The 12,990-nt window shown below is 40.6% G+C and overlaps 1 protein-coding gene across 1 annotated transcript in view; it reads right to left on the reverse strand.

The window, feature by feature from the left end:
* GRIN3A (glutamate ionotropic receptor NMDA type subunit 3A) overlaps nucleotides 1-12,990 on the reverse strand; it is a 342,200-nt gene that overhangs the window by 85,230 nt on the left and 243,980 nt on the right. The window contains exon 5 of the mRNA XM_075825646.1: nucleotides 9,557-9,672. Within this exon, the coding sequence (XP_075681761.1) occupies nucleotides 9,557-9,672 (116 nt within the window). The remainder of the gene's footprint in view (nucleotides 1-9,556; nucleotides 9,673-12,990) is intronic.

The following is a 12,990-nucleotide window of genomic DNA, read 5'->3' on the forward strand; positions in this document are numbered from 1 at the left end:
TGCAGCCGATCCACTAATTCCTGCTGGATAAAATTTGCAGCTGCTCCGAAATCCAGATAGGCAGAGGAAGAGTGTGATCTCTCTCCATAGACGATGGTTACAGGAATATACAATTTGGGAGAGTATTTGGCGTCGTCATGGAGTTTGACAGCTTTTGTGAACATTGGAGCACAAAATGGCCTTTGAGGCCACAATACAGACAGAAACATGATGGGTGTCTGCCCTGCTTCTCCTGCTCGGATAATTTAATTCTGTCCCCCTGCATAGGTTCTTCCGGTGGAACTATGGAGGAAAGCAATAGAGGTCTCTGGAACGAGGGTGCTAGTCTGTAGAAACGTCTCTCCTGCCGAACCTCCTGAGCACGTTCCTGGATCTTCATGTTGACCCGAGTTTCCAACAGAATAAGAGCATCCAGAGTGGAAGGAAGATTGCGAGCTGCTAGCTCGTCTTTGGTGTCCGTGAACAGTCCTTGCCAAAAGGTTGCCACCAAGGCCTCATTGTTCCACGCCAACTCCGCCGCCAGTGTACGGAAGGAGATGGCATATTCTCCTATCATAGACTCCCCTTGCTTGAAGGTTAGCAGAGTAGCAGTTGGAGCAGATGTTCGACTTTTCTCTTCGATCACTGTACGAAAAGTCTCTAAAAATAATTCTAGATCTGAGAATTCCGGGCCCTCCCATTCCAAGATGGGGTTCGACCAAGCCAGGGCCTTGCCAGCGAGAAGAGAAATGATGAATGCTACCTTGGTCTCATCAGAGGGAAAGAGATGAGCACGCAGTCAAAAATGGATAGTATATTGGTCAATGAAGCCTCTACAGGTTCTAGGATCTCCGTCATAGTGAGGCAGTAGAGGAAGCAAAACTTTGTATCCGGAACAGGCAGGAGAGGTAACAGGCAGTGGAAGAGCAGCATCATCCAGAGGAGGAGCAGGATAATGATCCAGAAGGGTGATAATAGAATTTACTGCCAGTAGGAGCTGATCCTGGCATGCATATCCATTTGCATCGCCTGAAACGCAGTCTTAGGTTGGCCAGCGGGTTCCATGGCCTGAGCGTACTGTTACGATCTAGGGGTATGTGGACCCACTAGGCCGCTCCGCCGTAGAGGAGTGTCAGCTGGTCAAACAACAGTCTATAAAGTCTTTGCAAAGTCCTTAGCACAAGAGTACCTGTAAGAGTCCAGACAGTAGCAGAGGCTTTGGCACAGATGGAACTTGACGTGGCAGATGACACCAGATGTGGCGGATGATACCAGACATGGTATATGACAGCAGGCATGGCAGATGACAGCAGACGTGGCAGGTGACACCAGGCGTGGCAGATGATACACACGACTCCAACTAAAAGCTTAGGTACAGGAGACAATCCAGCAACAGGTTACAGGATACAGGAAGCAGGATACAGGAAAACTGGGTGCAGGATACAACTAAGGGAGCGTTTGAAAACGAACAAGAGCAGAAAACTACAATGCTCATGCAAGGAGTGGAAGGGCAGAGCCCTTTTTATAGTCCATGGTGATATGGGGATTGGGTAGGAAACTTTTAGTATGCGTGCACACTGGCACTTTAAGGCTAGGAACTAGCATGCGCACCCTAACACACAGTCCAGGACAGGATGGCCGCGCAAGCTGGTGTCTCCGAGGAGGGAAACGCTGGCAGGAGGCTAGGAGTCTGCGGTCGCGGGCCTCCGACCGAACTGATACAACCAATATTTTGGAGTAACAGCGCTATATATTTAATGTTTGGACGTCATATTGAAATGTTCAATGTCATATACCTCAATGAATGATGTTTGACTATGTTTAATATTGATTGTTTAAAGAGGACAACATAATAAGCATAAAAAAAACTAAAATGTATTGCTGTCAAGAAAATAAGTGGAAACCTACTTAGTGGTAATAAATCAGTCTCCATAATTTACTCTGCAAATAATTTTAGCTAATTTTCTAAATTGGAACCACAAATGTTTTGATAAAAAAGTGATCAGTTACCATGAAAATTGTTTCATGATTTCCAAAGCTTCCAAACCATTACATTATTCATAAATAGGTGATGATAAATTATTGCACATTAAAAACTAATTGAATGAAATATTGTATTGCGTTTATTTCTCAGCAGAAAATGTTTTACAAAATATATTGTTCTGCAAATGAATGTGAAACATTTTATTACATTTTATGCTGTATTTATGTCCCAGTCAATGGCCTCCTGGTCATCATGTGATAGAAGTGGTATATAATAGCTCTGTTATAACTATATACACCAGTGATCTCCAACATGTGGGTTTCCAACTAGTGAAAGCTGGATTGACAAACAGATGTTACTTGAAAGTCTATAGTAAAATATGCAAATAGCTTTATACAAAGTGTTTTGTAATTTTTTTGGGGTTAGTGGCATTTTGTTTTGTTCAAAATGCAGCATACTCTGGCATAGGCTATTCTATAGAACTTTAAAAATGCCAAGAAAAATGCATTTTACATGAAGCTCCTGTGTCCCAAAGCAAAATCTGTTATTTATAGTACGGGTCTACTTATATAGGGCAGATGGACATTTTGTGCCCCTTCAGGTTCCAGTGCTTTCACCCCCTGATAGTTACACCCCTGCTCAATATCTATATGGATATTAGGCAGGGGCGTAACTATATGAAAATAAGATCTGAGAGTAAGGCTACTTATAAGGGTATGACCATTTTTTCTCTTTTTTTGGGATGATCGGTATAAAGCTTATATTACATTTTGTCATCAAATTATCATATAAATAACAATAAACTGCTCTCTTGTCAGATGTATTCCTGTGTGGTATACTGTAAGCACTCAAAGTTTTTCGAAAGGCCAAATACAATACATTTACTTTGGTCTTGCTATTTCACTGGTCTGGCATTCGTCCAAAATCTTTCCAAACTCAATTTTAATTGGCAATCGCCCAATAGCCCAGAAGTGAAGACACTGGAAGTAGTAGGTCTGCTAATGAATACAATGTTAAAAGGTAAGACATGTGGAAGCCCTTTTCTGAAAGACGTTACATATGTAACAGAGCTATACCATTTGGTACAACTCTTTGAGAAATAATGATCCTAATATCTTTGTATTTCCACAAGGGAACTTTAGCTCTGGGCTCTGATACATTTATAGTATTTTTGATCCTCTATGGATGTTATGTTAAAATGATCAATATTTCAGAAAATCCACTCATTTGACATTACACTGGTTCTGCAATTTTCAGGCCAATGATTATTTAGTGAACTACTTAATGCGAGTTTATCTTTCATAATCCCACACCAATACATTAGAGGACTCCATAAGCTGCAAATTACTAATACAGTCAAATTCATTTGAATATTCCAGTTAGCAGTTGTGTTTGGCACAGATCTGCAAGATAAACTGAAATTTCACATGATCAGGAGCAGAAGACATAACCAACGATGGGACTTCTCTAATAAATAAAACAAAGTAATAGCAGGATACAGTATTTTGTTAGTAATAATTTTTTATTTTCATGTTTTCCTGGAAGCTGTGAAGCCCTAAGTTGCCTTGACATGCTTCGATACAGACTTTTTTTTAAGCTACAGACATAGGGACTGGGGGACTATGTATGTACTTGGGTAAAGAATTGGTTAAGGGACAGAAAACAAAGAGTCGTTATAAATGGAATTTACTCAAAATGGGCTGTAGTCAGCGGCAGGGTACCACAAGGATCGGTGTAAGGCCCAATAATGTTTAACCTCTTTATTAATGACCTTGTGGATGGAATTGATAGCAAGGTGTCAGTTTTTGCTGACGATACAAAACTTTGTAGCATACTTAAAACTCAGCTTGACTATAAAATATTACAGAAAGACCAAGATAAGCTGGCAGCATGGGCAAAAACATGGCAGGTGAATGTTAATGTTGATAAATTTAAAGTAATGCACCTAGCATGCAATAATAGTATTAATGCGTATACCTGGGGTCAGAAACCATCGGCATTCCAGCTGTTGTGAAACTACAACTCCCAGCATGCCCTGACAGCCAAAGGCTTTAGTATTCTAGCCAAAGGCTGTTAGGGCATGCTGGGAATTGTAGTTTCACAACAGCTGGAGTGCCAAAGGTTGCTGACCCCTGGCATATACATTAAATGGAACAAAACTAGGGATAATGGAACAAGAGAAGGACCTGGGTATTCTGGTTACAAATAAGCTAAGCAGTAGCACTCAATGTCAGGCAGCAGCTGCAAAAGCAAATTGGATTTTAGGGTGTATAAAAAGAGAGATAAAAGCCTTTGATTTAAATGTGATATTACCCCTCTATAAATCCCTTGTAAGGCCACATTCTAAATATGTAATTCAGTTTTGGGCTTCAAGTTGTAAAAAGGATATAGGAGAACTGGAGAGGGTTCTAAGGTGGGCAACTAGATTATTAAATGGGATGGGACTAGAGAAATTGGGCCTGTTCATCTTGGGAAAAAAACGCCTTACAGCTTATTCACACGACAGGGTCCGAGTGTCGGCCGATAAAATCGGCCGTTTTGAGCCGTTTTTCCCGACCGGTTTGCATCCGTTTTGCATCCATTCCGATTCCGTTCCGGGCCGTTTTGACCCATTTTGCATCTGTTTTTTTCCCTGTCCGTTTTAAAATCGGATGAATTTCATTTGTAAATTTTTGCCACACACTTCCCTCTGTAGATAATGCCACACACTGCCCTCTGTAGATACAGGCACAGCCCCCCTGTTGGTAGTGCCACACAGCCCCCTGTAGGTAGTGCCACACAGCTCCCTGTAGGTAATGCCACACAGCCCCCTGTAGGTAATGACAGACAGCCCCCTGTAATGCCACATAGCTCCCTGTAGGTTGTGCCACACAGCCCCCTGTAGGTTGTGCCACACAGCCCCCTGTATGTAGTGGCACACAGGCCCCTGTAGGTAGTGCCACACAGCTCCCTGTAGGTAGTGGCACACAGCCCCCTGAGAATGTTAACCCCGCATGTGTTTTACAGAAATTAGTGTACACTCGATGTTGCAGAGTGAAAATGACAATTTTTCCATAGATATGCCAATATGTGGTGCCCAGCTTGTGCCACCATAACAAGACAGCTCTAATTATTATGCTGTGTTTCCCGGTTTTAGAAACACCCTACATGTGGCCCTAAATCTTTTGCCTGCATGATCGACAGGGCTCAGGAGTGAAAGAGTACCATATGAAATTGAGGCCTAATTTGGCGACTTACAAAGTAATTGTTCAAAATTGAAGAGGCTCTGATGTGAAATAATAAAAAAAAACAAACCCTGAGAAGTGACACTATTTTGGAAACGACACCCCTCAAGGAATTTATTAAGGGGTGTAGTGAGCATTTTCACCCCACAGGTCTTTTCCATAAAGAATTGCACTGTAGATGGTGCAAAGTAAAAATTGAAATTTTTCCCCAGATATGCCATTTCAGTGGCAAATATGTTGTATCCAGCTTGTGCCACTGGAGGCACACACCCCAAAAATTGTTCAAAGGGTTCTCCGGGTATGGCAATGCCATATATGTGGGAGTAAACAGCTGTTTGGGCACACTGTAGGGCTCAGAAGGAAGGGAGCGCCATTTGGCTTTTGGAGCGTGGAATTTGCTTGCTAGTAGTTTTGTTTGAGTATTGCTGGTGTGTTCAATTATAATGTGGGGCTACATGTAAACTGGGCAGAGTACATCATGGGCATAGTCCCAAAAAAAACAATAAAATAATCCATAGATATTTGTTATGCTGTGAAGCAATCCTTTCTGCACAGTCCAGTGTCACACTGATGAATGGTGTCGTTTCTTATCCCCCATTTGGTACACGCTCTGCACCTTTGCAGTTTGGGGAATTTTGCTGGGAAGTGTTGTCCTGGTATAATATGGGCGCCCTCGCTTCCAGCAGATATGTTTGGGCCCTCCCCTTCCTGGTTCCCTAATATTAGGGCCTTGAGAAATCGCCGTTTCAAACAGAAGGAATGTTCCCCTCGGGCCTGCACAACTGCATATTCTTTCTTTCCTGACCTATTGAAGCCTTAACTTTTTTTATTTTTTCATAGACATAGTGATATGAGGGTTGTTTTTTGCGGGACGAGCTGTAGCCTTTATTGGTACTATTTTGGGGTACATGCGACTTTTGGATCCCTTTTTATCCTTTTTTTTTTGGAGGCAAGGTGACCAAAAAATGCAATTCTGGCATAGGTATTTCTAATTTTTTTTATATAGCGTCCACCACGCGTTACAAATTACGTTTACTTTATTCTGTGGGTAACTACGATTCCGGCAATACCAAATTTATAGCACTTTTTTATGTTTTACAACTGTTTGCACAATAAAATTACTTTTGTAAAAATAATGTATTTTTTCTGAAGCCATGTTGTAAGAGCCATAACGTTTAATTTTTTTCATCAACTGAGCTGTATGAGGGCTTCTTTTTTGCGAGACGAGCTGTAGTTTTTATAGGTGCCATTTTTGGATACATGCTACTTTTGGATCACTTTCTATTTACATTTTTGGAAAACAAAGTGACCAAAAAACTGACATTTTGGCATTGTTTCTTTGTTTACGGCGTTCACTGTGCGCAATTAAAAACATTATATTTTTATAGTTCAGGCTGTTATGGATGCGGCGCTACTAAATATGTACGGTTTATTTATTTTTTTCAATAATAAATTACATGCTAAGTGAAGAAGGGCTATTGTGTTTTATTTTATTACTTGAAACTTTTATTTTATTTTTTATAACTTTTATTTTTACTTTTTTTTTTACACTTTTTTTTTAGTCCCGCTAGGGGACTTGAAGGTCCAACTGTTTGATTTCTGTTCTAATACATTGCACTACCTATGTAGTGCAATGTATTAGGACACATTCAGACGTGGCGGAATTGCTGAATTCGGCTACGGACAGTCATTGCAGAAAATAACTGTGCGGAAATTAGGCTGCGGTGCAGAATTTCCCCTCCGCAGCATGTTCATTATATTACGGAGAAGAATTTCACTGCGGATTTCAGCCTTTGCAATGCAAAAACTGAAATCTGTGCCAAGTCTGCTGTAATATATGCAACATCTGAATTACCTGTCAAATATGCAAATGTTGGTGCAGATTGCCCCAAATCTGCACCAACATTTGCAGCGGAAAAATTCTGCCACGTCTGAACATGGCCTAAGAACTGTCAGTCGTCCACTGACAGCAAACCGATTAGGCTCCGCCTCCCGGTGGGGCCTGATCGGCTTTCGTAATGGCAGACCAGGAGGCCATTGTTAGGCCTCCAGTTGCCATAGTAGTAATTGGCAGCCCTGCCATTGCATGGCAGGCCTGCCAATTTGCTACAAGCCACTAAGATGCAGTGATTGCTTTTGGTCGATCGATAGCTCCGGTTCCTCCTCCGGTCCATACAGCGGACACCCACCTCTGATGACGCCGGCTCAGCTTCAGCCGGAAGCTGAGCCTGCTCCATCTTGCCGTTGGTACTGCAAGCCTTTTAGGCCCCGCCTCCGAGTGGGACATAGAAGGCTTCCGTAGCTGGCACACCGGGAGGCCAGTATTAGGCCTCCGGTTGCCATTGCAGCCACATGCAACACAGCGATCAGGTTGCTGGGGTATCGGTGGTTAAAACCCCTCAGATGCTGCGATCTCTGTTGAACGCAGCATCTGAGGGGTTAATCAGCCAGATCACAGGCAAGCTCCGGTCCTAGCCGTTACAGCAGGGTGCCAGATGTAATATACAGCTGGCACCCGGCGATATACATTATCAAGGCGTGTAAAGTCACCTTTAGACTGAGACTTTGTTCACATCACATTTGTGATGTACGTTTAGCTTGCACATCAGGAGCTTTCCTGGTGTACATGTCCATAGGGTTTTAATAGTCAGACAGAGGCCAAAAGACCACATTCTACACATAGGTTTGGGTCCCAGAGGTTGTACCGGCACCCATTACAAATTTATGGCATATCCTGTGAATATGCCATAATGTTGAGTTGGGAATACCCCTTTAACTATCACATGTGAGAACAGAGATGCATTTTATTTTTTGTTTTGCATCAAAACAATATGCGTTTTTATGGCACTTTTTTCTTACATGTTATTTTTTATTTAGTTATTTTGCACATTATTTTTTCCTGTAGTTTAAGTTTTATAAAGAAGCGTATGGAACAAAACGCCAGAAAAACACCATACCCATAGCAATCTGCATTGTGAAAACAATGCCACCTTCCTCAAAAACGCTACAAAAATGCCAAATAACAAACGCTGTGTATGTAGGCTTTCTCATATTTTACTATACTGATGTGTATATGCTTATTTTTGCTTGAATGTGGTAAAGAACTCCAATTTCTCATGAACCAAATTCAATACAATATCACAACATGCTAGCTAGAATTTTGCTGTATTTTCTCATGGTCAAATCATAAACTTTAGCAGCAGAAACAATCCCCTAAAGAAAACTTGTCACATTGGACATTCAGTCTGCTCTGCAGCCAGCATGTTATAGAGCAGGAGGAGGCGAGCAGATTAATATAAAGTTTTGTTTGAAAAGATTTAGTATAACTTGTACTTTATGCATTTAAATCTCTCTTCATTCTGGGCTTAGGAGTTCAGTTAGTGGTCCTACTCCGTGATCGACAGCTATCTTTGTATGCACACTCACAGAGGGAAAGATGTCAATCATTCGGTAAGACGGTCCACTGGAGTTCTAGGCCAAAAATAAGCAGAGGTTTATATGAATAAATTACAGGTTATACTAAATATTTCCCCACAAAAATATATATCAATCTACTCCGCTCCTCCTGCTCTATAACATGCTGCCCGTAGACTGGACTGCATTTTCGAAGTTACTGGTCCCTCTTTAGGAATAGTTATTTCTGCAATAGCCTAATACTGTATATGTGTCTGCTACCAAAATCAAAATAAAGTTCGACACATGAAGGCAAATAAGTTCATCACCAATGTCTTTAATCTTACAGAATGGCTAAGAATCTTTTTGGAACAGATCAGAGATATATTGGAGGAGAGGTTAGCACAGTTTAGAACCAAGCAGCTAATTTAGAAGGAATTCATCTCTCACATAGAGAAGTGTATAGTAATCCACAGAGATAAAAGGAAGAGGAATGAACATTACACAGTTTCCTTATTCACATTTAAGGTCATACTTCATATAAGTCATGAAACCAACAACATGTATGGTCTATGTGAACATAGATCTATTGAAACCACTTTCTATATACCCTATTAGTACATATGGATATAAGAAAGAATAGTCCCCTGCTCGGCACTCACTTTATTAGCTAGAGCAGAGAGACACTGTAAAGAGTGGCTCCCACTCTGCAAGATTCATGCATTATATGGTCACCCATTTATTTGCATGGGTGTCATGTAATACCGCATTTCCCCTACAGAGGCCGATAACAGACAGTGAATGCCAGGGGTTTTAGATGCCACAATCAGCTGATCGCCAGCGGATCTTCATTTAGAATAGTCGTTGTGGTCATAGAAGTATAATTTTAGTATGTAACAGTTTAATAATTATACAGCAACTATAAAAACGAAAACAAAATAAAAAATTAAATATATACTGTTTATATAATTTGTACCTTCAATTGCAAATGGCTTGCCCACTGTCAACAACTTGCATTCAGCATCAATAGAGACTTCATAGTCCAGGAGGGCCTTGTCCATGATGAAAGCATCCAATGTCTCTGGGTCATTTCTGCGCACAGCACAAAACAACAGTATAAAGTTTAATTTACGTTTCTGTGAATGAAGTAAATACTAGTTTTATGTGTAAAGAGTGACAAGAGCATGCATTCTAAGAGATTACAAAATAGGTTTTGAATTGTTTATTGAGTTTTTAGTTGAAACAGCAGTACTAATATACTAAGGGTATGTGCACACACACTAATTACGTCCGTGATTGACGGACGTATTTCGGCCGCAAGTCCCGGACCGAACACAGTGCAAGGAGCCGGGCTCCTAGCATCATACTATTGTACGACGCTAGGAGTCCCTGCCTTGCTGCAGGACAACTGTCCCGTAGTATAATCATGTTTACAGTACGGGACAGTTGTCCTGCAGCGAGGCAGGGACTCCTAGCATCGTACATAAGTATGATGCTAGGAGCCCGGCTCCTTGCACTGTGTTCGGTCCGGGACTTGCGGCCGAAATACGTCCGTCAATCACGGACGTAATTAGTGTGTGTGTACATACCCTAAGAGAAATGTGAAGAATGGCTATAGCATATATAATCACTTCCCAGTCAGCTTCCACATTTAATACAAAAATACACATAGTTGCCTCTGTCCGGCTGAGGTGTGGCTGCAATGCACCTCGCAAGGAAAGGGGGCAATACGTGTTTCCCTACACTTATACCTTCCACTTTACAACTTCACTGCGCTGTAATTGTTAGAAGCTCTAGGTAAACACTGGGTAAACAATTTACTAGGTAGAAATTCAGAGCAAACTTAATTCATCATGCCATGGCAGTAAAAAAGATGCCTAAAATATCAAGTTCTCAATGATCCAGTGGTTTAGATATGTCCACTGAAGTTATGCTGTCTTGTTTTTTGGACAACTCTACAACATGATATGATTTGCTGTTACAGCTCATGCATGCAGAAGACTTAAAGGGGTTTTCCCATGAGAGACATTTATGACATATCCACAGGATATCTATACTATACAAGCAAATTTCTGTTTTCGCTTTATAGTATTGGATCCTGATCCTGTGATAATGTCTGATAACAGAGAACAACGGCAAATTTGGGACCTTTGCGAAAACCTCCTCGGACACCTGAGGTACATATGTGCCAAATTTGGGGTCAAATGGTTCTGGCTTCTGGATGCCTATAGAGGACAGACAAACACACATTCTCTATAATGACTGAGAACAAAGAACGGCAAGTTTGAGACATTTACAAAAAAACTTACCGGACACCCAATATACCTATGTGCCAAATTTACTATTCAAATGCTTCAGGCATTTGGATGGCTATAGAGGACAGACAAACAGACATTCACTTTTATAATATATATATATATACAGCACAAGTTGACCCTTCCTATCTTTTACAGCTCACTTGTTCATTTTGCTGTACAGACTTGGCCAGTATGAGCAGAGTCATCTCATTGTCAGCAGAAGGCGGTGGGTTCAATGCAAACTCTATTGTACTGCTGAAGACCTAGATAGCATGGGTAGTACCACTAATAACACTATACACACTAGTAGCACTATACTTTCTACCCGGTCTTTGGAGGAGGAGCAGTACATCACACCCTGGAGACTGTAATAGTCTATGATATTTCTTGGTCAATTAACTCCCATTCATTGCCGCTGCCAAAAAGCACACATACTCTAAAGCACTATCTTTCAGATAATACAGGAGGGTAGTGTGTGTCTAATACGTCTTTCCCTCTAAGTTTAAAAATAAAAATTGAATAGTTACATTTAAAAAAAGAACAAAAATTGGATTTCTATTTAAATACTTAGATGACAATGAGATAAGAAATACACAAGAGAGATTCCCTTTAAATATTGAGTTTTACAAAAATTCTTTATTTCTTCTTGATTTCTACAGTCCAACATCTAGTAGACCTGTATACAGAAGTACAGCAATATCCAAAGAACTTCAACCAATCCCTGCTGTCACCTTACTCACATCTTAACCCTTTCAGGACTGAACCATTTTTTGCTTTTTCATTTTCCATAACTTTTTTATTTTTTGTCAATAGAGTAGTGTGAGGGCTTATTTTTTTGCAGGAGGACTTGTAGTTTCTATTGGCCCCATTTAAAGTACCATATAATGTACTGGATATCGGGAAAAAAATATTTGCGGGCTGAAAATAGAAAAAACTGTGATTCCTCCATTGTTTTTTGGGTTTCCTATTTACTGTTTCTACTGTGCAGTAAAAACGAAAACCAAACTTTATTCTGTAGCTCAACACGATTGCGGTGATACCAAATTTATATATATATATATATATATATATATATATATATATACATATATAGCCGTCTTTACCTTGATTTTTAACACATTAAATAAACAATGGCTAGATCTCTTATCTTGACTTTTTCAATGACTTTTCAATGGCTTTTGTTCTGTGATATCACGCTGCAGCAAGTTATCAGAATCAAGTTAAAGATGGCTATATCCGTATATATATTTATATTTTGCTTCTTGTATAAAGAAAAAATTATTTGTTAAAAAAAAAAAAAGTTTAGTTTCACCATTCTGAGAGCCATAACTTTCTTATTTTTCCGTGGATTGAGCGGTGTGAGGGCTTATTTTTTGTGGCACAACCTGTAGTTTTTTTACATTACTTCAGAGGAAAAATGGAAAAAAGGGCTTTTTTTTTAACTATTAATATATATTTTCACTACTAATAACTTTTTTTAACCTTTTTTTTTACACATTTAATAGTCCCCCTAGGCGACTTGAACCAGCGATCATTGGATACACTAATGTATTGCAGTATATTGTAATTTTTACTGGCTCCTGTTAAGCCGTGCCAGAGGCAGGGCTTAACAGAGGCAGAGTGAAGGCAGACCTGGGGGCCTTCATTAGACCCCTGGACCGCCATGACAACAATCGGCACCCTGCGATCTCATCGCGGGGGGCCCGATGAGCTGTCGGAGGGTGCCTCTCCCCTCTTTTTAATGCCTCAGAGGCTGCGGTCGCGATTGACTGCAGCATTTGAGGGGTTAAAAGGCCAGGAACAGTGCGATCACTGTTCCTGGCCGTTAGTCCTGGGTGTCAGCTGTAACACACAGCTGACACCCGGAATGTATGAAGCGGGCTCAGAGCGTGAGACCGCTCCATACATCACATCCCGCACGAGGACATGGTATTATGCCATGATGCGCGAAGGCGTTAAAGACTTAGAGATCAGTACTTAACTAGAAGAAAAACAATTCCTGGGGATAAGAAATTGCTGCATTATTAATGTAGTATGAATAAAAGTAATACAGTAGGTGTACCGCAAATAACATAATTTTATATCACCATTGGCTATTAAAATTCTGCTCTGT

This window comes from Rhinoderma darwinii, chromosome 1 (assembly GCF_050947455.1).
Source record: "Rhinoderma darwinii isolate aRhiDar2 chromosome 1, aRhiDar2.hap1, whole genome shotgun sequence".
NCBI classification, from domain to species: Eukaryota; Metazoa; Chordata; class Amphibia; order Anura; family Rhinodermatidae; genus Rhinoderma; species Rhinoderma darwinii.